Source organism: Salvelinus alpinus, chromosome 26 (assembly GCF_045679555.1).
Source record: "Salvelinus alpinus chromosome 26, SLU_Salpinus.1, whole genome shotgun sequence".
Taxonomy (NCBI): domain Eukaryota; kingdom Metazoa; phylum Chordata; class Actinopteri; order Salmoniformes; family Salmonidae; genus Salvelinus; species Salvelinus alpinus.
Genome location: NC_092111.1, coordinates 14,755,892 through 14,783,203, shown reverse-complemented (window position 1 = coordinate 14,783,203; position 27,312 = coordinate 14,755,892). Strand labels below are relative to the sequence as shown.

General features: G+C 42.8%; 1 protein-coding gene across 2 annotated transcripts; it reads right to left on the bottom strand.

The window, feature by feature from the left end:
- LOC139554811 (zinc finger protein 516-like) lies at window positions 1-26,843 on the bottom strand. 2 transcript variants are annotated; one of them, XM_071367963.1, is made up of 5 exons: window positions 26,672-26,843; window positions 10,776-12,495; window positions 7,492-8,871; window positions 1,741-1,805; window positions 1-1,041 (listed from the first exon to the last, which is right to left on the bottom strand). In XM_071367963.1, exons 2-5 carry the CDS (start codon window positions 12,310-12,312, stop codon window positions 991-993), a joined length of 3,033 nt encoding a protein of 1,010 aa, XP_071224064.1. In that variant the 5' UTR covers window positions 12,313-12,495; window positions 26,672-26,843; the 3' UTR covers window positions 1-990. The 2 variants fall into 2 exon arrangements, with proteins under 2 accessions (XP_071224064.1, XP_071224065.1); XM_071367964.1 differs by lacking the exon at window positions 26,672-26,843 and adding an exon at window positions 26,045-26,410.
- Window positions 26,844-27,312: the final 469 nt, after the last annotated feature.

The following is a 27,312-nucleotide window of genomic DNA, read 5'->3' as shown; positions in this document are numbered from 1 at the left end:
TTGGACGAAGCAGAAGTGGGGAGCGTCATGCATCAAGGTAAAACAAGAATGAATAATGAATATATGCTGCTGTTCCATCGCGATGATGTCCGAGAGAAAAAATGTGTTTGTTGTTTGCAGTAATTAGTTTGTTGTAATATCACAAATGTACATGGCCGTTTTACTATTAAAGATTCCAGCTTTCAAGGTGGATGGTAACTTTGCTTGTGTGAGCTGACTGACCTGACCAATCCAAACAGTTTCCAAATAACACAAAAAAAAGTGTCAAAAGCTAAAATAAACAGATGACTAAAACACTAACACACATTCACAGTAAACACACATACCAATCCGATTACTTCAAAATGTTCTATCAATTCTCTGGAGGGATATAATATGAAAGTTTCAGTCTTTGCTTGTATTTTTGCTCTGACATGGATTTAAAGGGTTTGCATTAAAGGTTACATAAAACACCCTGGGGGATCCTGGTTTTCTGCCCTTTAACAACTGATTTAGAATCAGTTATCACTAACCCAGCCTGAACTCAATCACCATGAGCTAAACAACTACACCATCTCCAGGTCAGTATACTGTCACCACATAAACATCTACGCCCAGTGTGTGATGTAGCAGATGGTTAAGTGCATCGCTACTGCATTCCTGAGAAGTTCTGCCACTGGATGCAGAAATGCCTTGTCCTTTCTGTGTCCGAGGTATTGACGGTGCTTCTTGAGTATGTTGAGTTACAGTGTACAGGGTTGTGAGTTCACACCCCAGTTGGGGAAGAATTTCCACTCTGTCACGTCCACATGTAATGGTAGCTTTATCAGTCCGGGAGGGTTAGTTAGTTGTAGACAAAGAGTGTCCCTTGAGACAATTGGGCCCCTCAAGTGAAGAGCCACTGTTCTCCTGTAGTCATGGCTTGGTTCCTGTGAGGGACTGCAGGCTTCTCATCTTGCAACAGTGCATTTTGGGAAGTCGAGTTTTCAGGGCATGTGGCATGCAGAGTTTTCATGTCCCCTTCCTAAGAGAGGTTGTGGAAGCAGAGGAGCGGCCACTCACCTGTAGAGGACAGAGACAAGGGGCAAAATGGAGTCAGATCACAGATCCTACCAAGACACGTTTGTGTTGCTGAGTGTCAGTTGTCTTTCTATGAGTGTATTTGTGTGTGTGCAAGTATACTTCTGTGTCTGAAAGTGTGTTTCTGATTGTGCAAAAATGTCAGTTTGTCTTAAGTTTGTGTTAATGTCAGTTTGAGTTAATCTTTCAGTGTGTGTCAGTGTGTCCTCACGTCTCACACATTACAAAGGCAACAGAAGTGGAAGAAAATAAGAGGTGAACAACAGACAGGTAGGTAGAGAGAGTCCAGGAGGGCCTGCGTGTGGTCATGATTGGCAGGATGTTGACATGCCATATGGAGACGCACGACTGTTTACCCCAAGGGGGATGTCAAGGCTTTTTTAGTTTTTGTTTCCCTGTCAGCTCCTCGTACCAAACAGAGAAAGAGGGAGACAGCAGTCTGACACAGACGCTCAAGTATCACTGCCTTTAGTGTTTCAAACACTGATTTCTCTTTTGGATTCTCAGAGCTGGGAGCAGAAAGGAGTGACGAGGGATTATTTTAAAGGTCTAAATACCTTTAGTATTTTGTTATTGACAGGATAGGGGGAATGCAGAGGGAGATATACATTGAAGGGCACACAGTAAGGCGACGGATTCTATTTCGAGCGAAACAAAACCCAAACATGGAAAGTAGCATACTTGTTTGGAGGCCTCCGTGGAGGAATGGACTTCATTTCCAAAATGTCCATTGTACTGCAGCATTGCTGTAGAAACAAGAGACAGAGCAACACTTTAGAATCCCAAGACCTTCACAACGAAGAGTTACAAGAAAAAAACTGGACCTAATAATATCACAGTAAGTTAAGGTATCTGTTGTATTTTTAGGGCAATATTCCGTTTAGATTTCACGGTAATATTGCCTTGGCGTGACAAGCGGGAAAAAGCGATGGCTTTTCTGCTTGTTCTAGTTTTTGGTCTTCAATTGATTTGTGGGATATATATATATATATATATATATATATATATATATATATATATATATATATATAAAATACACACACAGAGACACACACAACTGTTCAAAAGTTTGGGGTCACTTAGAAATGGCCTTGTTTTTGAAAGAAAAGCTCATTTTCAGTCAATTAGAATAACATCAAATTGATCAGAAATACAGTGTATTTCAGATTTTTTGTATGGAATATCTACATAGGCGTACGGAGGCCCATTATCAGCAACCATCCCTCCTATGTTGAAATGGCACGTTGTGTTAGCATATCCAAGTTTATCATTTTAAAAAGGCTAATTGATCATTAGAAAACCCTTTCACTGCTGAAAACTTCTGTGCTGATTAAAGAAGCAATAAAACCATCCTTCTTTAGACTAGTTGAGTATCTGGAGCATCAGCACTTGTGGGTTCGATTACAGGCTCAAAATGGACAGAAACAAAGACCTTTCTTCTGAAACTCGTCAGTCTATTCTTGTTCTGAGAAATGAAGGCTATTCCATGCGAGAAATTGCCAAGAAACTGAAGTTCTGGTACAACGCTGTGTACTACTCCCTTCACAGAACAGCGCAAACTGGCCCTAACCAGAATAGAAAGAGGAGTGGGAGGCCCCGGTGCACAACTGAGCAAGAGAACAAGTACATTACAGTGTCTAGTTTGAGAAACAGATGCCTCAAGTCCTCAACTGACAGCTTCATTAAATAGTACCCGCAAAACACCAGTCTCAACGAGTTCCTCTGTCCAGTGTCTGTTTTTTTATTTTATTTATTTAACCTTTATTTAACTAGGCAAGTCAGTTAAGAACAAATTCTTATTTACAATGACAGCCTAGGAACAGTGGGTTAACTGCCTTGTTTAGGGGCAGAACGACAGATTTTTACTTTGTCAGTTCAGGGATTCGATCTAGCAACCTTTCGATAACTGGGCCAACGCATAGAAGGCCAGCATCCCGTTGTCGCCTCTTCACTGTTGACGTTGAGACTGGTGTAGTTCACCGCTTTGTACCAGAACTTCAGTTTCTTGGCAATTTCTCGCATGGAATAGCCTTCATTTCTCAGAACAAGAAAAGACATGAGTTTCAGAAGAAAGTGCTTTGTATCTGGCCATTTTGAACCTGTAATTGAACCCACAAATGCTGATGCTCCAGATACTCAACTAGTCTAAAGGCCGTTTTTAATGCTTCTTTAAATCAGCTCAACAATTTTCAGCTGTGCTAACAATTGCAAAAGGGTTTTCTAATGATCACTTAGCCTTTTAAAATGATAAACTTGGATTAGTTAACACAACGTGCCATTGGAACACAGGAGTGATGGTTGCTGATAATGGGCCTCTGTACGCCTATGTAGATATTCCATGAAGAAATCAGCCGTTTCCAGCTACAATAGTCATTTACAACATTAACAATGTCTACACTGTATTTCAGATAAATTTGATGTTAAATATTTTGCTTTTCTTTAAAAAAGCTAGGAAATGTCTAAGTGACCCCAAACTTTTTATATATAGATATATCTATCACACACACACACACACAACCAGTCAAAAGTTTGGACACACCTACTCATTCCAGAGTTTTTCTTTACTTGGACTATTTTCTAAACTATGAAATAACACAAGATTCTTCAAAGTAGCCACCCTCTACCTTGACAACAGCTTTGCACACTCTTGGCATTCTCTCAACCAGCTTCATTAGGTAGTCACCTGGAATGGATTTAAATTAACAGCTGTGCCCTGTTAAAAGTTAATTAATACGTTTGAGCCAATCAGTTGTGTTGTGACAAGGTAGGGGTGATATACAGAAGATAGCCCTATTTGGTAAAAGACCAAGTTCAAATTATGTCAAGAACAGCTCAAATAAGCAAAGAGAAACAACAGTCCATCATTACTTTAAGACATGAAGGTCAGTCAATGCAGAACATTTCAAGACCTTTGAAAGTTTCTTCAAGTGCATCAAGCGGTATGATAAAACTGGCTCTCATGAGGACCGCCACATTTAAGGAAGACCCAGTTACCTCTGCTGCAGAGGATAAGTTCATTACAGTTAACTTCACCTCCGATTGCAGCCCAAATAAATGCTTCATAGAGTTCAAGTAACAGACACATCTCAACATCAACTGTTCAGAGGAGACTGCATGAATCAGGCATTCATGGTCGTATTGCTGCAAAGAAACCACTACCGAAGCACACCAATAAGAAGAAGAGACTTGCTTTGGCCAAGAAACATCGAGCAATGGACATTAGACCTGTGGAAAACTGTCCTTTGGTCTGATGAGTCCAACTTTTAGATTTTTGGTTGTAACCTCCGTGTCCTTTTGAGACGCAGAGTAGGTGAACGGATGATCTCCACATGTGTGGTTCCCACCGTGAAGCATGGAGGAGGAGGTGTGATTTTGTGGGGGTGCTTGGTTTGTGACACTATCAGTGATTTATGTAGAATTCAAGGCACACTTAACCAGCATGGCTACCATATTATTCTGCAGCGATATGCCATCCCATCTGGTTTGTGCTTAGTGGGACTATAATTTGTGTTTCAACAGGACAATGACCCAACACACCAGGCTGTGCAAGGGCTACTTGACCAAGAATGAGAGTGATGGAGTGCTGCATCAGATGACCTGGCCTCCACAATCACCCAACCTCAAACCAATTGAGATTGTTTGGGATGAGTTGGACCTCAGAGTGAAGGAAAAGCAGCCAACAAGTGCTCAGCATATGTGGGAACTCCTTCAAGACTGTTGGATACTTTTAAGAATCTAAAATTTGTTAAACACTTTTTGTTACTACATGATTCCATATGTGTTATTTCATAGTTTTGATGTCTTCACTATTATTCTACAATGTAGAAAATAGTTTAAAAAAAACCTTGAATGAGTAGGTTTTTCCAAACTTTTGACTGGTACTGTGTGCGTGTGTATATATATATATTTTCTTTTATTTTCTTCTGTAGCTCAGTTGGTAGAGCATGGTGCTTGCAAAGCCAGGATAATGGGTTTGATTAACTGGAGCACACATATGTAAAATGTATGCACTTATAACTATAACTATATATATATATATATAACTATATAACTATATATATATATATATATATATATAAATAATATGCCATTTAGCAGACACTTTTATCAAAAGCAACTTAGTCAGTTATAAGTGCATACATTTTACATATCCAGGGAATCCAGGGAATCAAACCCACTATCCTGGCTTTGCAATCACCATGCTCTACCAACTGAGCTACAGAGGACCAATGGTCACTGTGCTGGTGCTCAGGCATCTCATTAGCATGCACACACACCAATTACTGTACATCCCCATAACAGACATCTGATTAATTATGTATAAACATTTTCACAGGTCAGTGTCACAAGCAAATGTGTTTGTTCAAAGTTGAGGGACTGCCATCCAAGGACAAAAGCACACACACGGGCAGACTGGCATTCACAGGCACAACACACACTTATGTTTTTTTCATGTGTGTGGGTATGTGTTTGTGTGCGTGCAAATCTGTGCTTGCACCAATCCATTCAGCCTCTGCTTGCACCAATCCAATTCTGAGTTGTTACCATCAGAAGTCTGAACACAAGAATGCATAGGAAACAATGCCGACCACCACCGGACCAGCTGGATTATCTAATGAACATACTCCGTTTTGTAACAGTTAAAAAAAAAATCATTAACACCACTCTCTTTCCTCTATTTTTCTAGCTAGATTGCTTTGTTCATGGAGTATATGCTAGCTAGCTATCTACCATTGCAGCTGACCTGCTAAAGTTTGCTAACGTTAGCTAGCCAGCTAGCTCTAATTGCAGTGTTGGATAGGTAGCTAACCTGTTCCATTGATAAATTGTTGATCTCACGCAATTTTAACTTATCCAATCTTTTTACTCACCGGCGCTGTGCAGCAGGCACGAATTATGCAGAAACAGTAGCTAGCTAGTTAGCTCATTGGGTTTTTCTTTCAGATTTTTTATTGAACAGAATATAGTCAGAGTGATAGCGTGTAAAGAATAGGAGAGTGTCAAAGGGCTGTGGGATAGATTTGAACCCATGCAGACACAGGCAGTGACGCTAACCGCTAGAACACCTAAGCCACAGAGTATTGGGCTCATTAGTACTTCCGATGTGCCATTAAGATGGGAGAGGGGTGGGCTTCATTCAGGGCAGTGGATGACAACTTTCGTACCACATCTGACAGCCCTGACACAGCCCCTGGCTGCCTGGGAAGTAACGCATATATTACTGCAAATTAAACTGCCCGGCCTCTGATGTGCCTTTGGCCGTGTCACATGTCAGATGTACTCCTCTCGCTCTTTTCCTCTCTCTATGTCTGCATATCCCTCTCACTAGGTCAATCTTTCGCTCCTTGTTGTTTCTCCCTCTCTTTCCCTGTACTTGCTCACTGCTCTTTCTCCTGCTGTCACCCCAATTGTGTCAGGTCTCTGATGTTCTGGGAGTGGAATTTACTGTGTGTGTGTGTGTGTGTGTGTGTGTGTAGTCTCGATGCCATCTCTTTCATTCTCCCTTTCTCTCTCTCAGACACACACACCCTTATCCTTGTCACACAGTACTGGGTGCCCACTGCCCATCTGTGTCACTGTGATCCATGCATGCACATACTGGTACACCAGCGGAGGTTGCTGAGGGGAAGACGGCTCATAATAATGGCTGGAATGGAGTGAATGTAATGTTTTTAAACACATTCATGTGTTTGATACCATTCCATTCACTCCATTCCAGCCATTATTATGAGCCATCCTCCCTGTCCACTGTGTGTGACACACACACACACACACACACACACACACACACGTCGACAGCAGAAAGAGAGACCTATTCCTTGACTGGTACTATCACCGGCAGAAACATGCACTGTCCTTCTGTCGGCCTTGGTAAACATGTTTCCCCCAAGCTATTAGCATTCATGCCAAAACACTCGTAGAAAAACAGAAAAGGCGGAGGACAAATAAAATGAAAAACTCATACTACAAAAGGTCACGTTATTACATGTGACTCAAAGGGCTGAAGAGGATGATGATGGTATCTACGACGACAAGCTGCAGGTTAGATCTGCTACTCTCAAAGTGACCTTAGTGTACAGTGTAGAGTACATGGTCAGTCTTGTGAATGTATCTTTCTCTTCCTCTACATGCTGAATTATGTAGGGCTGTGGTGAACAATTTAAAAAATAGAAAATCAATGCCATTGTCATTAATGGCATTGGGGCCGCAGGTAGCCTAGTGGTTAGAGCGTATGGCCAGTAACGGAAAGGTTTCTAGATCAAATCCCTAAGCTGACAAGGTAAAAATCTGTCGTTCTGCCACTGAACAAGGCAGTTAACCCACTGTGCTGTCATTGTAAATAAGAATTTGTTCTTAACTGACTTGCCTAGTTAAATAAAGGGAAAAAAAGGGGGAAAAAAGGACTACATTACCCAACTCAATCCCCCTTACCTTGTTGGTCAAGCCTGGGATCTACAAAGCCCCAGTGCTGGTAGAGAGCTGCCAGGTCGTGGGGGTTGTAATTCTTCAACAGACCCAGGATGTCCATGTCCATCGGGGTGTCTCTGCTGTCCCCAGCAGTTGACTCCCTCTTCCCGTGGCCGAAGACGGTGTTGGGTGCCAGGTACCCACTGCTGCCCTGCGCCCCAAACATGTTTGTGACTGACCAAAGGTCTTGACCTTTCAGGGCTGCAGGGGGATCCTGTGGATGGCTGTGTGGGTGTGGACGGGGCTGGGGGTGTAGGTAAGTTCTGTCTGGGGTAAGATGGGATGTGTGGTCGGCCCTGCCATGGTTCCTGGCGAGAATAAAGCCGAGGCCCTCTTGCGGAAGCAGGCTTCCCTCAGCAGCCTCCCGATGATGGCTTCCAGATTTGGATCTGCTTGTCGACTGCTGGGAGAAGCCTCGGATGCTGGTTGAGGCGGCGGTGGCGGTGGCGGCAGGAACTTTAGGGTGGGCTTCTGTTTTAGATCGGGCGCTCTTATTTGCCACCACCCCCGTATGGTTTGGGAGGCTTGACGACTTCTTCTTTTGAGGTAGGAGCGACTTCCCACCACCAGGGGGTGACCTGGTACGCGACCCTGACACCATGGCCTGGCTGGTGTTGGACTGGGCAGTAGTAGTTGTAGTGCTTGTGTGGGTCTTTGGCCTCTTGGTGCCTCCACCTGAAGGTTGCATGGCAGTGGAACCTGGGGCTTTGGTGCGCTGGGACCGGGGCACTGGGAGCACTGGGCAGTCTTTTCCTTCCAGGAAAGGTGGGGGCCCTGTGCGTCGTCCAGCAGCCTTGGAGCCCTTGAAACAGGTGACGTAGGGGGCCCACTTGGGAGCCAGGGAGCTGCCACTATCCACCCTGTGGGCCACACGCTGGTGGATCCACAGCACCTCCAGATAATGAGTGGTGTGGGTGCAGAACGGACATTGGTGTCTGACTAGCTTACCCTCGGACAGCGTTGCCACAGGGTTCGCACCACTATCCTCCTGCTGGCCCTCGGGCGGGGCAGACAGGTTGAGGAGGCTGGCATTGATGATAGCATCCTGAGATGATTGCCCTTTGACCTTTAGGCTCCTCGACTTTTCAGACTGTCTGCTCGATGCCGCCCTCTCCTGGCCAGGAGGATTCCCGTAGGGCTGGCTGAGCAGTGTGCTCTTCAGCCGGAGATATTCCATGTAACCTGAGACTTTGGGAGTGCCGTGGCTCGGTTCTTCCATTACAGCTTCCAGTATGTGATGACGTGCATCCCTGATGTGCTTGTGCAGCTTGTGCATGTGGAACGTGAGGCAAGAGGGGTCGCTGGTGTGGAAGTCACAGTGCTCGCAGAAGTATGGCTTGGTATCTGTGGATAGCAGAGTACAGGTAGACTAAGCTCACATTGAAAAACAGACATTTTAAGAAAATGAGCTTCAGCAAGGTGTGAAGATTTAATAAGCGGTAACATGCTTTCAGAAACATGTGGATGAGAGAGGAGGACATTGTAATGCTACTTTTCATCAGTCCTTTTTTAGTCATTCACCCTAACAACTCAACTATTTTCAATACATGCTAAATTCAACCGCGTTCACGTCCAATTTAACTTTTACCGTTGAATGAAGCCTTCATGAACCCTTAAGTATATTCCAGAAAACATTCAAACAAATGTCAAGCTATATGAACGGTACAGAAAGGTTTATGCCTCACAGTACCAGATGTAAGGGCCTTTCATATTCCTTTATGTAGGCTGAAGGGTGGAATGGGCAATCCATGCCACACGATGGCGCCATAAAGCCATATCATTTGCAGTGGCACCCTAAAGGTAACTGTTGAACACCCATTTGACCTGTATGAGTACTGCTCCATGACAACTGAACACCAGCTTTTAACTGGAAAACAGAACTAAGACATCCACTTCCATACTACTTCAAAATGTCAGAAAAGTTCTACATAATAATAAATATATCCATCACATTTTGCTTGTCAATGACATGAGTGTAATTTCAAACACTACAAGACTTACAAACTTGTGAGTTGCTCGGTATGGGCATATTTACCATGTAAGCATGTTTATTAGATTTTTTTCACCTTTATTTAACCAGGTAGGCCAGTTGAGAACAAGTTCTCATTTACAACTGCGACCTGGCCAAGATAAAGCATAGCAGTGCGACAAAATCACATTACACATGGGATAAAAAAAACTGTTACACATGGGATAAACAAACGTACAGTCAATAACACAAGAGAAAAGGTCTATGTACAGTGTGTGCAAATGTAATAAGATTAGGGTGGTAAGGCAATAAATAGGCCATAGAGGCGAAATAATTATAATTTAGCATTAACACTGGAGTGATAGATGTGCAGATGATGATGTGCAAGTAGAGATACTGGGGTGCAAAAGAGCAAAAATAAATAACAATATGGTGATGAGGTAGTTGGGTGTGCTATTTACAGATTGGCTGTGTACAGGTACAGTGATCGGTAAGCTGCTCTGACAGCTGATGCTTAAAGTTAGAGAGGGAGATATAAGTCTCCAGCTTCAGTGATTTTTGCAATTCGTTCCAGTCATTGGCAGCAGAGTACTGGAAGGAAAGGCGGCCAAATGTGTTGGCTTTGGGGATGACCAGTGAAATATTGTAATGTCTACATTTTGGGGGGGATTATTTCATTATTATTGCTGTGAGAGTAATAGATATTGTCCTGTTTTTTTCACTTTTTTGTGATATCCAATTGGTAGTTACAGTATTGTCCCATCGCCGCAACTCCCGTACAGACTCGGGAGAGGCGAAGGTCAAGAGTCATGCGTCCTCTGAAACATGACCCCGCCAAGCCGCACTGCTTCTTGACCCGGAAGCCAGATGCACCAATGTGTTGGAGGAAACACCTTACAGCTGGCGACCGAAGTCAGCGTGCATGCGCCATGCCCGCCACAAGGAGTCGCGAGAGCACGATGGGACAAGGACATCCCGGCCAGCCAAACCCTCCCCTAACCCAGACAATGCTGGGCCAATTGAGCACCACCTGATGGGTCTCCCGGTCACGGCTGGCTGCGACACAACCTGTGAACAAACCCCTTGTCTGTAGTGACGCCTCTAGCACTGAGTGATGCAGTGCCTTAGACTGCTGGCAAGAAAAATGCTCCTTTTGAGGAATACTTTTTTCAGAATCAGGATTTTAAGTGTGAATACAACCAAGATGCCTTTTGTCATGTAATTTCACAAAAATCGAATTATTGCTGCTAATCTAAGTGATAGTGTGGTTTTGTCTTACCTTCATAGGTTGGGTCCCTGATATTATTCCTCTTTATGGAAGAGGCAGACAGAGAATTTTCTTGTCTTGGTGTGCTGGGCTGACTGGAAGAGTTTGATTTGGTGGCTTGCTTGCTGGATTGATGACCATATTTCACCTTTTTCTGCAATATTCCAAATGTCTCTGGGCTGAGCCCATTCAACAAGGTGCGGCTATTTCTACTGTCACCCTGCTGGTGGGAGATCCCACCGCAGCCACCATTAACGACAACATCCTGGGATCCTTTCTTCTTCTTGCTTTGGGAGGAGTCCAGCTGCCTCTTCCGCTTCTCCTGTTTCAGCGGCACAAACTCGCCCTTCTCCTGGTCAAACGCCACGTCGGCATCCGCCAGCCTCTCCTCCCAGCCTAGACTTTTATCTGTCACCTCAACCACATGCCCCCGGGTGACCAACTGCCAGGCCTGGTAACTGCATACCGGGTCCAGCTCGGGGATCCGTCTTCCAAGACTCCCCTCCATAGCTGCCTCTCCAGCCCCAGCTGCCCTGAGGTTAAGGCATTCCAGGAAGCGACTCTTGGCGGCGGGTGATGACGAGCCGTTGTCGGGGTCTTGCTGCAGCGGCTTGTTGGGGGTATGGCTCTGCTTGTGGACCCTCTCGTGCAGCCGGAGGGTCTTGCGGTCGTAAAAGAAGTTGCCGCAGCCGGCACACAGCTCGTAGAGACAGTCATCGTTCACCAGGGACGCCGGCTCCCGAGGGACCCCATTGAGGGTGGTTGGGGACTCGCCGCTGTCTCCACCCCCACCCCGCAGCTGGCTTTTGGCCCGATGAATCCGCATGTGGCTCTGGAGGAACCAGGCCTGGCGGAAGCGCCGGCCGCAGATGCGGCAGCCATGGTCTAGGGAGCCGCGATGCTTCTTCATGTGGGCCTTGAGGAGCAGGGCCTGGGGGAAGACTTGGCTGCAAGACCGGCAGGGGAAGGAGCCAGCACTGGCCTCCTCGTCCCGTTCGTCCACCCAGTTGGTCCCTCCCGGAAATGAGTTGCCCTCAGCCGTGGTTTGTGACTTGTCCTCCTTGCCGCCATCCTGGATGACTGCGTCGTCATTTTTCTTCTTGGAGCTTTTCTTTTTTGTCTTGCCATTGACTTTGTGCTTCTTGGCCGAGGTGCCTTTGGCAAGGTTGTTGTCGGGACTAACCAGTTGCTGGGGTTCTCTCTGTGTTTGTCCTTGCTCCACATCCTCCTCCTCCACTTCCCCCTCTCTTTTCTTGCCCTCTTCTTCTTTCTTGACCAGGCTTCGGCTGAACAGGCCCAGCTTGTGGCTGCGGATGTGGACTTTCAGGCTGCCCTTCTGGGCCGCCCTGTGTTCGCAGTACGGACACTTGTACGGCTTCTCTCCAGTGTGCCTGCGCATGTGCTGGGACAGTGAACTAAGGAGAGGGAAGCTCCGTCCGCAGAGACCGCAGGTGTGGCCAGAGGCCGTCGCATTGTCCCCCTCCTGGTCACTCTTGAAAGCGTCGGCCTTGCTTTGGTCCGCCCGCTCCTGCTTCGACACCACCTCCATGGGCTGTGGCAGCTCAAGTGTCTGTTGATCCCTGATGAAGAAAACTGACCCGTGCGCTCCAAAGTCATAAGGTTCTCATAGTGATTGTGATGAGCATAGGTCTGTAGATGTTGCTTTACTTATGTTGTTGGAGGGATTTTCTTTAGCAATCATTAAGACTGGAGAGATTCTCATTAAAAACACCTAAAAAAACAAGAAAAAACTATTAGGCCATATTATAAATCTAATAATAGGTTTTATTATAACCACGCAACTAATACAATAACTGACATCTGGTAGGCTATATATTCAACCCAGAGACAGACAGAGGCAGACAGGCACAGACAGGGACAGAGAGAACACAGTTCTCGGACAGAGCTTCTACAGCTGCATCGAGAGCGTTCTGACTGGTTGCATCACTGCCTGGTATGGCAACTGCTCGGCCTCCGACTGCAAGGCACTACATAGTGCGTATGGCCCAGTACATCACTTGGGCCAAGCTTCCTGCCATCCAGGACCTCTATACCAGGAGGTGTCAAAAGAAGGCCCTAAAAATTGTCAGTCATGGACTCTTCTCTCTGCTACCAAGTGGTAGCAGAGCATCTAAGTCCAAAAGGCTTCTAAACAGCTTCTACCCCCAAGCCATAAGACTTCTGAACAGCTAATCAAATGGCTATCCAGACTATTTGCATTGCCCCCCCCCCCCCCCTTTTAAGCTGCTGCTACTACTACTCCCTGTTAATTATCTATGCATAGTCACTTTAACTCTACCTACATGTACATATTACCTCAATTACCCCGACTAACCTGTGGCCCCACACATTGACTATGTACCGGTACCTGCTGCTCTTTAATTATTTGTTACTTTAATTTCATTTTTATTTTTACATATCTATTATTTACTTAACACATATTTTTCTTAAAAATCGCATTGTTGGTTAAGGGCTTGTAAGTAAGCATTTCACTGTAAGGTTGTATTCGGCACATGTGACAAATAAAATTTGATTTGACAGTCACCAGGAGGTCAAACAGAGGGGAAATGCTATCATGCTGCAGTCATCAACAGCAAAACAACGCTATGACCATAAAAAGAGCATCAACAACTTTGTCTGAAGGACAAGCCTCTATACAATGATGGTTGCTAATAAATCGAAAATACACATCCCATTCCCTGGTATATTTCAAATGATCTCAACCACACCTTAAGTTTGCATTCATTTGAAAGAGCTTCTCGCACTGGGCCCAAGTGTAAAGAGTTTACATGGGACTACTATTACTAACAATCATGATTTCCACATAGTCGGTTTTTGAAAGGGTATGTTTCACTGTCACAACGTAAGAGAGTGTTACGTCTGTGCGTATTTAAGTTTTATAAATGTAATTGCGTGTGTTAGAAAGAGAGGAGAGGGAGAGAATTTGCATCACACTTACTTTTGAATGGCTATTGTCCACAACAGGATGATTGATGGTTGTCCTTAAAGGAAGCTTATACTGAAAGTGTGTATGTGTGTGCGTGTGAGTGTCCTCTGTTCCCCATGCCTTAATTGCATGTGTGGACTGAAGCATGAAGAGGTGCATTCAGTCCTGACCAGTCAGGATGAGGCCTCAGGGCCAGTCCACTCCAAACCCCATCAATACACCATTATCAACAAACTACATTTATTTATCTCACAGACAAACAAACAGGCTGAGACAGTCACACACGTGCAGACAGACACACACACTCACAATACTAACAGTGAACGCCAAGGTCACATCGAGTGGTTATGAATATGAAGGGAAATGTAATGTCATAAACAAACAGTAGTTAACCTCACTCATACAAGAGACACTGAGAAACGCACAGATAAAATAATTATAAAAATGGGGCAGGTGGCATCAGTATAGTTAAGAGAAAAATACGATACATATTTTCATACTCCTCCAGCACTATAGATACCCTAAAGTAAAATAAAATGCGAGCTGTTCCTATATCAAACAACTTCAGAATAAAAAAATTAAAAAGTATTATTTACGTCTAAGATAAAGATTTATCTTTGTGAAGGGGCATCTGTTCCAAGTTGTGTTTTAAATTTTTGTGGATGATATACACACATCCTTTATGGCCAAGTAATTGGCGGCAGGGGGGTGGTTTCCCAGACCACTGCCGAAGATGGTGCCTTCCTTCTCAAAAACTAGAACAGTGCGCAAAGTGCCCGGGCTCTCTTATAGCCAACGCAGTACAGGCAGCCGCGGGAAAGAAACACCATTGTGTCAGCTGCACCAGAACTGTCACATTTCGTCACGTCTCGCCCTCCAACCATTACCAGGGGGTCCTACAGTGGCCATTGTTGGGCAATGGGGCCTGCAAAAGATGTCTAGGGGTGAGAGAGCAGTGGCGGGGCGGGGGGGGGGGGGGGGGCGATGACAAAAGAGACCTATCTGTCCCGTCTCAGGCCACTCTGAGCCGTGTGTGTGTGCGCGCGTCTCAGCATGTCTGTGTGTGCGTTCTGCTATGGGCTTTTCTCTGTGTGTGCTCTTCCAGCAAAACAGCCAAGAAACTGGCATGGGCTCCAGAATGGGAGTTGAGTTAGACGAGTGTGGTGGCAGGTGTTAAGAGGGCAGACGCTGAGGGATTAGCGTACAGACCGAGTGGCACAGTGGCTCTGTATGGGGGGGAGACAGGGAAGGGGGTGGTTAGTGGAAATTAAGGGGTTTTAAGGTGACGGCCGGGCCTGGTGATGATGGGTTAACACAATGGGGGATGGTGGGATGATGTCAGAGCGAAAGGAGGCAACAGATGGTAGTGGAGGGCCATCAGGCCTGTGTCTTACAAGCAGACTAAATGAGTCACCCCGGTAAAGTTTTTTGGAGGGTATGAAGTGTTTCCAACTAGGCACCAACTAGGTCATTGTTAGGTTTGGGGTCTTAAAATGCCATATAGCAACCTTAACTATCCTAATAGGCAGCAACACCGTCTTTTTATTAACTCTCACAAAATGTTTGACAGACATGAGCAATTCCATGGTCAGACTTAACAATTTCCACGGAACATTTTGAAAAAACACATTTACTTGAAGAACAGTGCAGATGCAAAGTTTGGTAACAGAATGACTGTTTGTGCCGGCATTCTGTTACCAAACTTTTGCATCTGTACTGTTCAAGTAAATGTGTTTTCGTAAAATGTTCTGGAAATTCTTCCAAGTAGCCCTTGTGCATAGAGCTGTACGTTTTGTTGAAATTTGCAATCATTGGTTTTTGTTTGACATACATTTTAAAGTTAAAAATCTGAGTCTCAACATAATTCTGTTGTCCGTGGACAACAAACTTTCCTGAATTGAAAACACACACAAAAACAAACCAAAAAGAGTCTTTCTATGAGAGGGTTTAAACACATGCTGTGTCATTTAGTGGAGGGAGAAGGCGTCTGACAGTGTGTTGTGTGTTCCGACCTCTCTAACCTCTGGCTGTTCCTTTATTATGTCTCTGTTCGTATGAATCTCTGTGTTCTTCAAAAGTCCAAACTAAACAGAAATGGGCCTAATAGAGAAGACCATGATCTTGAATGATCATTGATTTGTGCATTAGACAACATAGCAATAGAAACAAAAGAGCAAAAAGAGGCGATTTGAAATAAAAAGTTACAATCTGCAATATTTCCAATTCAAAACAAATTTAAGAGTGTGCCTTTAAAGATGTATTAGCTCTATGATGAACCTTACAAAGAGGGTAAGCTCTATTGAAGATGAGAGGGGCAGTGTTTTCTCAGATGATCTACATAAAGGAAGGCAATACATAATATAGGCCAGGGGTTTCCAACCCTGTTCCCAGAGAGCTACCATCCTGTCGGTTTTCACTCCAACCCTAATCTAGCGCAACTGATTCTAATAATTAGCTGATTGATAAACTGAATCAGGTTAGTTACAACTGGGGTTGTAGCGAAAACCAACAGGAGGATAGCTCTCCAGGAACAGGGTTGGAGAGCCCTGATATAGGCTTTTAGCTTGGCTAGATAACACAGTCAATGAAAACAGAGATGTAACATTGACTTCAAAATAGTGGAAGTGTGATGGACACGTCGATGGATGATACACACAGGCGCAGATAGCCAAACATGTTGCTATGAGCTGACTTTTTCTGTACAGGCCCTCTCTCTTTTCTTTGGCAGATGAATAGCCATGTCCAGTCAGCTGTTCTCACATTTATTCAGCCTGACGTCCAAACCAGCTCAGCATAAACTCCCCATGGCCAGGTCTCTGGTGCTGAGCTAAGAGCCTGTGTTTGTGTGAGAGAGTGTGTGGTGCGTGAGAGAAAGAGAGAGACAGTATGTGAATAAATGCATGTGTGCGGCTATGCGTGCACGCTCCAGTGAACCTGTGTCTGAGTATGTGAGTGTGTTGTCTGTGTGTGATGATTAAGTCACCCACATATGCTCTCTCAACCAACTGCAAGCTGTGCCAACATAGCCACTAGTGCTAGCATGACAGTCCTTATGCTAATGTTATGCTATACAGTGTGCTTCTGTCAGTGATCCAAATTTGTGTCTTGCCCAATCCCAAATCAACCTCTAGCCCCTACTCCCTCCTAGATCTGTAATGATTGAATTTATCAAAGGGCAAGGTGCAGCTATTATGATATTGCTTACAACTATCCAATTAATTCAGATGCATAAAGACTATGGGTCAATTAGGGATTAGGTGAAAATATCCCAGTGATTCACCTTGATTATTTTGGAGGTGGAAGATTTTTTTAAAAAGACATAAGACAGCATACAAAACAAGAGACAACATAAAACACAACGAGAACAATAATAAATTGAGCAACTGGGATAGGCAGGGGGACGCCTCCACTTTGATCACAAAGGGATGCTCTTCGGTCCCAAAGTGTCCCTATTTTGGCCACAGAGGGTCCGCTCCAATGTCCAGCTAAAAAGAGACAGACAGAGGTGTGAGAGGCGACGAGGATGACAGCCGTCTGTCGTGGTGAGGTCACAGTGTAGAGGCCCTTTAAACGAGGCATTGTTTACAGGGCCGCGCGGCAGCTCCAGCGTCCGCCACACTGACTAACACTCTCTACACTGTCTGCCTAATCCACGTCCTGGAGGCCCACTGTGTTATAGACGTGTCAGAAACGCTGTGTCATAGACGTGTCAGAAACGCTGTGTCATAGACGTGTCAGAAACGCTGTGTCATAGACGTGTCAGAAACACTGTGTCATAGACGTGTCAGAAACACAGCCCACTGAGTAGACGTGTCAAATATTGTGTGAAAACAAGAAACTGCATGTCTGGGTAAGAAACACTGTTAATAGATGTGGTCCACACAATGTGAGTGATTGACATCTATAAACAGTATCTCTATAAGCTAAACAGAAATGAGGAAGAATGTCTTGTCGCCATTGCAACTATAACCTAATTCTAAAGTTAAACACCGCTTTCCAAAAAGATCTAGTCTATATCCCTCAGAAAAGCAAAACGGTTCAAGTAATTGTTAAAATAAGAGTAAGATACATGATGAAGTCTCATGTTCCTTCTTTGTTTTAACATTATGGCATAAGAGGTGCAAAATGTGCACTAGTACAAACACACAGCATGTCTGGCCCTTAAAGCAACCAGCAGCTGGTGTGGTTATGCTGCTGCTGCGCGTGTGTGTGTGTGTGTGTGTGTGTGTGTGTGTGTGTGTGTGTGTGTGTGTGTGTGTGTGTGTGTGTGTGTGTGTGTGTGTGTGTGTGTGTGTGTGTGTGTGTGTGTGTGTGTGTGTGTTCAACTCGCCACCCGGTTACACAACAAATACACAGGGATTACTCTTGATAGCATGTGATGAGCTGCTCAATGAGCTGCCTTTTAACATCCCAGGCCTGCTACACCACTGAAATGTGCTGGAGGTAAACCAGGGAGGGATCTTGGGCATGGAGATTGAGGGAATGAAGAAAATGCACACAAATGCACAAAGACACACAAGCACACACACGTATAGCTCCCCTAGATGAGTTTAAAGCCCGATTTTGAGCAATTCCAGAATGTTGTGTATATGAGGCGGTGTTTCCTGTATTTTCCTGGTGGGCCTGACAGTGCAGCACAGACCTCTCCATCTCTACAGCCTCGATTGGTCGGTGTGGGAGACACTGGAGTATAATCTGGTGGCATTAACTTGCTCTCTAAAAAAAGCACTCTCGACAGGGATTAGATTATCATGGTAAGGTCAGCTCAGACTCCCTCTCTCTCCATCCAACCCTCTGTCTGTTTCTCTGTCAAACATAGTGAATATAATCATTTGAAATGCTACAAGGGTCGAATACCAACATGAGAATATCTAAAGTGATATGGCCAACACATATGATCCATCTCATCCAAGTTCATCAAATTTCGCAGACAGCACATCTTTCACATTTAATTAGTGGCAGCCTGGCAGGTTAATGTTTTGTAGAATACTATACAGATATTACAATGAGAGTAAATTTGCTAATTGTATACTTATAAGAGTATAAGTGCCAATTTCCTGATTGATCAAATTGTAGGTGAAATTGGTGGAAATTGACGCTGAAATGGTGCTAAACATAGTGATAATCCTAGTATCGTATAGCCTGGCAATAAGCACAACGTTTTCAGATGCATCTCTGCCATGGTAAGAGTAAAGAAAGCTTACATAATTATGAAATGAAAGGCATGCAGTCTAAAGCCGGTAAAACATATAGCCTAAGGCTGTGTAGGCTACATCTGAGCTATCACTCTTATGTAGCTTTATCCAGGAAGTAACTACCCACAAAGACAACAGATTAACAACCAATTTTGTTTAGCATTGGATTGAGTTGTCAACAAATGTGAATTCTACTTGATATAAACTAAATCATTCAATCCTATTGTCGATATGTAGGACAGGAGTTTTTCAAATATGATAAAATGCCGTATCTGAAACATTTTTACAGACAAAACCTCCATTCCAAAATATAATATATCACCACCTTTCACAACAAACAGTACTTGGTCAATAGTTAGGCCTAATTACGTGTTAAAAACAGCCTTATTAAATCATTTGCAGTCACTAAATAAAACCGATAGTTTGTAGAAAAAAGAAGGAATGGGATCACTGCTAGGGTACACAATAATAGTTATTTTTGTAAATAGAAGGTGCTCTTTGGCCATTGAGTGCAAAGTACATCTGTGATGAAGGCCATGCTGCCCTGATGAAGGCCATGCTGCCGAAACGTGTCAGTCTTTAATCCTTGTTCCCTTCAACATGCCATACAAATAAACGCATTTTAATCAGAGAGTGCCTTGATCCTCCTTGCATTTTTAAAGGTGCAATATGCAGAACACCCTCCACCATTTCCTGGTTGCTAAAATTATTATAGTTAGCCTAATTTCAGTTAATGTGACAAAACAAGCAATGTAGAGAATCATTGTACCGTCTAAACCACTGTGAAATACATGTGCAATAACCAAAAATACTGTATTTTCAGCTAGTGTATAAAACCGAAAGTAAAAGATGCAAAATTTAAGAACACGAAGCATAAGAATAGTGCACATAGAATAGATCTACAGCTTCTTAGACCTGCTTTCAATGAGAAAGAAATGTGCGTTATAGATCTGTCTATGTGAATTTGGTTGGGTCTCCCAAAAAAGTTTCATATTGGAGCTTAAAATGTAGTTTGTTGACAGTTTGAGCATTTACACATCATTTGTGGGGGACCATTCTAATGAAGTGGTATCCAATAGGTCCTCATTTCCTGTGTGCATTTAATTACAGCTGGCTGCATCGGGATCAGGTTTCCTGAGGTGGCGCAGCATCTTTTCCAACACCGCCTCATTGGAAGACTATAGTATAGGTAACCGGACACCCATCCAATCTTGTCTTCTTCTCCCTGTCTCAGAGGACTGAACAGAAGGGATCTGGGACTGCCTCGCCTCCTCATCTCCCATCTGGACAAATTACCAGTGTTTTCCCTACAGATGTGAGATCTTAATTTGAGCCAGTTTACTACAGCAGGAAAATAATTCTGCAGCAATAAGACATTCGAATTATGTGGATTAGAATTCATGGACATTCATGTCTGAAATTTCAAAGTGGAAGTTACAAACTTCAAAAGCCTTTGTAAACCTCAAATACACTACAAGTTTTACATGTGCTGACATGCAGGAAAGTTCTCCTGCAACAGGATGATCAAATTACAATTTTACATCTGTATATTGAAATACAGACAAGGCAGGGTCCCCCCCCTTCAATATGTTTCCCTCCCCTACCTCAGAGAATTTGGCTTCAGTTGGTTTCAAGTCTTCTCATTGAAAATGTTATATTTTGGCTGTAATGGATGGTGATTCTGAAAATAAGAATCTAAGGGCATTGTCTTACGTCAGATAACTCAACGATTCCGCCTGCAGTGATATGTCTCGTATCTCACAAAGAGTAATGGGATAGATCAAAAGTAGTTTGGCTACAATGTGCTATATAAGATCTGAAAATGTTACTTACAGTAGGTAACATTGTCTGCTGATCTCCATTTCTCCCTCAAAACAGTTAATGTAAGCTAAAACAATGAATATGTAAATAATGTTGATGTTTTTGGGGGAGAAAGTCGCCCAGTTTTACATGTAGCTAAGGATTATTGTACTTCAAATGGGAAGTATTTCAGAATTTTGACTATGGGCATGAAAGCTATCATAAATGTGTCCAACATTAGCTTGCTAGCTGAGCCAGTCACTGAAACAATGTTGCTAACCAACTAGTTACCTATTTAGTGCTCCATACACAATATTGAATCTTTCAAAAAAAGCTAGCTAGCAATATACTGTAGTGGTACTAATGCTTACACTATGAGTTTTCATGAAGCTGCTGTGCTCAGCTGACTCAACGTAACGTTAGCGATTGCTGAGAAACGGACTGATTTCTGATAACTGTCCCTCTTAATTTTGGGCCTGCATGTCTACAACTTCATGGTAATTTAAAAACGTTAAGCAAGGTTTTTATGTAGAGCTAGCTAGCTAGGTAAATATGTCAGTAAGCTAGCTACAATAGATAGCTAAGCCGCTGATCAAGTAAGTCACTGCACTGGCCACTGACGTCCTTGTACATAACTTTTGCAGGAGATAGCTCTGCTTTGTTTTTATTTAATTGTAAACTATTAAATCACTGTCACAACGTTTGCAATAATATAGCTAGTTATTCTGGTTATTTCATGGAGAGTCATGCGAGAGTGCAGTGATATCTCAAATTAGGAAAAAATATATAATTTTTGAATGGCAGATGCTCGGGAATACAAAAATGTTAGTATGAGTTCCATGTCCTACAAGACAGGTCGGTTGAGGGACGAGCGTCGCGTAGAAGTAACGCCACCTGTCGTAAGACAATTAATCAAAGGGGTCAATACTACAGCAATAGTGGGAGGAGAGAGGAGAACCATGGGAGTATGAGTTTTCCCAGCTGATCATTCTTGGTTAGTTTGTATCTACCCACAGTCAGACAGACCAAGAGAACATTACCACTCAAATGGGAAACACTATAGATCGGAGCTGCACAACTCCAGGCCTTAATGAGTAAACTCACGATCTTACTCCTTTATTGACTTCCCTTGGTATTATATCGATCAATTAATGTCATCATTGAATGGCTGGAAAGTCCGCATAACTGTAATGCAGCTATTTGAACGTCAACCATAAGGAAGCATGATCAGACACAGAAAAGAATGAAGCACTGACACAGAATAGGCAGGAACTCAGATATGAAAAGGTGACATAAGCTTGATTTCAAATGGGACAAAAAAAAAAAGGGTTGCTCAGTAACTCCAGAGGACATCGGTTTTATTCAAGTCTACTTTTATAGCAGACTGTGAATCAATGGGGTGATGGAGTTTGTTTGTGTAAACGCAATGTCAGTTTTCAACCCAAACAACATAACCAACTCAACTGAATGGTTTGTAATCACATTTGCAATGGATGAATAATACATTAAATGCTATATTAAGTCAGAGATATGGATATTAACTCCATCGTATGAAGTGTAGCTACAATAACGGCCTTCGTGACAAAGGGCTTTTTTCAATGTGTATTGCAGAAGCGCAGCATTACAGTGTGATTGAAATGTAAAGGCAACGTTCCAGCGTTAGCGGAGGCTCAATCAGAAATGACCTTTCATTTCTATCGCGCAATCTGTAACGCTTCAGCAATACACATTGGATAGAGCCCCAAAAGTCTCTACAATGTACCGTATAGGTCAGGGGTGGGCAAACTTTTGGCTCGAGGGCCACATCGGGATTTTGAAATTTAAACAGAGGGCTGCACAGATTTTTTGGGGGACCGATTTTTTTGTCAAAATCAATGAGGGGCAGAAAAGGGGCAGTTATTTTGGAACTATATTGTTCCATTATAATTTCTACATGCTTTCTATCTAGTTGTAGACGTTCAAGTGTGGCCTGGAGTGTTTTTTTTACCCAAAATAATAATTTACCACAAAAAAAACCATAGGCTGTAGTTTTCCCACCCCTGGTATTAGCAGTAGCACAAGGCAATTTGCAGATTTAAAAAGTAACAATGCAACCACTTGCATGAAACCATGTGAATAATAAATTGCTTAAAACTACATGACACCTCCCAATATAGTTATCTTAACTGACTAGGCCTAATTCGCAGAATAACAAGTAGAAGAACAAATGTTGGCACCTATATCCATTCACTAATCAGGCAACATGTTCCCCATCTGTATAAAGTGGGAGACCTTAGTGATTTAAAAAAAATTAAAGATGCCTAATATTGGCCCTTAAGTGCCATTGTGTACTGTATATACATTTTGTTCAAACCCATCTGGTTATTTGTTTAACCTGATTGAAAGCTTTGTACCAGGACTTCATTTGAAGCATGGTAATGCTCAAATTATCCCAAAATTAGAAAGCCAAAAACAGGAACAGTAAGCATCCTGAATGCTGCCAAGACAGTCACATGAACAGCCTCTATGGTTAGATAGTCGATCCTTCTGTGTACCAACATCCAAAGAGAAGATGCACCTTCAGCAAAATCTCTCTGATGCACATACACACTAACGGATGCACAAGCACACACAAACAAATAAAAAACACACCATGCCAGAACAAAGTCCCCTGCCCACATTGCTCTCAGTTGTGGCATTGCCAACTGACCAGAGCCAAGGTCTTCACCAGACACCAGCATGTGTGTTCTAAACACAGCTGCCGCAAGTGAGCTCTCTCCACACACACACACACACCCACCTACAGTATATGTTGACTGCCCACTGTCATTAGCATGTAAAAAATTTAAATAAACACACTTCTACTTACACATACCAAAACCCCTCTTATTTTCTCAACAGCCTTTACACACATTATTGCACAAAGAACTTTAAGCAAAAGCACACTCACAGTTTGAGTTTGAAACATGTCAACGATGTTATGCTACACTGTCATTCTTGACTATGAATGGTGTTTTTCAGTTAGTGGTCCACAGTGGCACAGCAGAGAATTTGCATACTACTAATGATGCCACTACTGTACCCTGTGCCTGTTATTCAGAAAACTGCCCTTACAGTAAAGTGCAGTAAATTTCTACAATGCTGTAGATTGGATCCTACTTCTATTCAGCATAATAACAATGACTTAGATGGGGGTTAACCATTACTATTAGGCTATTGATTATATGAGGTTATCTTTTTTTAAGCAGGTTGTCCTGTACCTTACATTGACCGCAGCACTAAGCGTCATGAATACCCCCATCATGGTAATAGTACACGACTGCAATGATTTCAAGATCCTACCTATCCACATGATTTCAAAACAACTCTTTCAAGATTTTACATTTACATTTAAGTCATTTAGAAGATAAACCCTATCACTGAACAATCTCAACACACAACCTCCCTCCGCCATGTCTCCACCCAAACCCCCGCCCCGCCGCCATGTCTCTCCCACTTAATCTGTATGATTAAATCATTTTTCCTTGCCCCTAATTTTGTTGGGGACGGCAATACTCTGCCTGCCTGATAGTTGCTGAGCATACTCCCGATTGATCGCCATGCTGAGAAGATTACCCTAATAGCAGCGGATTACCTTCCCACATGTTGGCCACACGCGGGGGGATGGTGTGTGTGTATGGGGGGGGGGGTATTTAAATAATTATCTACCCATCTCCATCTATCTATCTCTATGTATCCGTCTGCCTGTCTACCTACAATATCTGTCTGTCTGCATCTGTCTGTACAAAAAATATCTGTCTGTCTTTATGTCTGTCAAATCAAATGAAATGTTATTGGTCACGTACACATATTTTGCCAATACTGCAGGTGCAGCGAAATACTTGTTTCTAGCTCCAACAGTGCAGCAATACCTAACAATAGACACAAATCCCAAAAATGTAAATACACACATACATACATGATGGTGTATATAGACATTATGGACAATATATGAATAGAAAAGGTGTGTACAGCAGTAGTATATAGGATTAATATATAATTAATATATACTAATATAGGATTAGCTTTGACTAGAATACAGGATATACAGATGAAGTGGGTAAAACAGTATGTAAACATTACTAAAGTGACCCGTGTTCAATGACTATGTACATAGTGCATCAGTCTCTAAGGTGCAGGGTAGAGTACAGGGTGGTAGTCAATTAGTAACAGTGACTATGTTCAGGGCAGGGTACTGGGCGGAGGCCGGCTTGTGGTGACTGTTTAACAGTCTGATGGCCTGGAGATAGACAAGACAGACAGTCTTTCAACCATCCAGATCCATCTACAGGCATCTTTCTCTATCTATATACACACACATCATTACTTTTACAGACCTCTAATCATTCGATTACTATATGCCACATACTATTTTGTCAAGCTTTATGTCCACTGCATCAGGCCTACACTGTTATGCTTTCTTTCAAAGTGCAGGGCTATCCAGGAGGAAAGTCATCCAAGCCATTGTTACTTGGGTGACCAAAGATTTTGTAAATTCTCCCTAGTCACACGACTTCGATTTGAAAGTGGTGTTTTAGTGTCTCTGGCCCTGGCTGACCATTCTACAGCATGCTGTGTGGATACCTAGCTGCAATACAGAAATACAACTCAATATGGAGATGGTCTAACTGTCTTTAGCCAAACTGTGCATATCTTCGTTATAGGTCTCCAACATACTGTGGTGAGAAGGTTAAACAGCAGCAACAGTTGAAGAATGACAAAGACGTTCAAATATTAAAGTTGCCAGTGTGGGTTTTTAGGCAGTCCAGATGGAGTAGACTGAGAAGCCATTGAGCGAGTGGAGAGAAAAGGAATTCTAGTAATCTGCTGCTGATCTTGTACAATAGGCGCCTTGTCTCTTGTTAGGGCCATTCATAAACACAAGTTTGTGTATGTGCACTGACAATGATAGCACCAATAGTCTGCCTTATGAATGTAAAGAGGCAGAAATATATGTGAAAAGGATAAGCAATTGTGTGACAGAGTAGGCCTAGCCTGTTTTCGTTATCTTGTGGAGTCAAGTCAAACATGAAACGCTGTCTCTAATCAAGTCGTCTTCAAAACACATTATAGATCTAGATATTATAGAACCTTCCAAACTGCCTGTTGAACATCAAGTGTTGTGCACTGTGAATTAATTAACCATTGAAGGACGGTTTATCCCCTCCTCTTCAGAACAATGCACTTGTGCTCAACCGTTTTGGGGACACCATGAAAAACAATAATGAAAACAATGGCAAATATTTGCATATGGACTTTCGTTGCATAACCTAATATCACTTGAGTCTGTTTCCATCTTTGAAGTTAAAAAAGTCCCTTACCTGACTATAATCAAGGGCTAAACGAATTGGTTCTGTCCTCCAGTAGCCTAACACACTAGAATAAAAAACAAAAACACAATGACAGTAGCCTACATCCGTTAAAAGTTGTCCAATTATTTTAGCGGGGTTAATCCTCCAATTATATGTTTATAGCCTACTGCTCCCAGATGAATTCCTGGCGTGATTTCTTACTGCGCTCAATATGTCCGAAGTGCAACATTTTAGTCGGGTCGTTTAATCATGGTCTCCATGTCCCGTTTCGACTCGCTACCCTTGAAATAGAATCGGCTTAGTACTCGACAGACTTAACAGTTACAAGCAATAGGCTTCAAGACAAAAACGCATCAAAACAAAAAAAGTAGGAGCTAAGCTCCGCCCTAAGCTTCCACCAGACCGTAGTTTCTGTAGCCTAGGTATAAAAACATTTTATGACAAAATTAGGCTAGATTTTATCTAATTTCTTCAATGGAATGCGCTGTTGAAATAATCCCTCCACACTGCCTCTACACGGACATCCACCGCCAATAAATAAACAAATAATTATATAAAATAACCCACGAACCCATCACCATTTATAAAACGCTTGTAAATGTAGGTAATGTTAGCCTATAATCGTTCTCTTCTTACCTGTACGATGTTGATCTTATTAACAACCTAAGGGCAGAGTAGATGACTGTGCATCGATGGCATACTTCAAAGTGAAGATGTCTGCGTGACGCCACCTACACAGTGCCTGATAGTTACGTTATCTCTGTTTTGGATGTGTAATAAAGTAGGCTAGCTACCCTGACTCACGCAGCCTAATAACAGCTCTCAGCAATCCTATGTGGGTTGAATGGAATTTCACAGGAGAATACTCGGTGGTTTCCATTGTTGGCGATACAAGCCAAATGTTTTTCAAACTAGTGTGTCAATATAATGTAATTATTTAATAAACCGACATAACTTTCCCAATAATACAGCTCAAGAAATTAATCTGTATCCACTCATTATTGTAAATTGTTCTGGATAAGAGCGTCTGCTAAATGACTAAAATGTAAAATAAAAAATGTAATGTAGGCTCCCTGCTATTGCCACTAGCTGCTCAAATAATGCCTCCAATTCTCTCACCTACTGTATTGTCACAAGTGCAAACACGGATGCAACATTGATTTCAATGTTTAGAAAATAAATACAAAGCACAAGGTAGAATTATATTATTTTATTAAGATTAATTTGTAAAAGGAGGCAAACACTTGGCATGTAAAATCCAACACAAAAGAAGACAA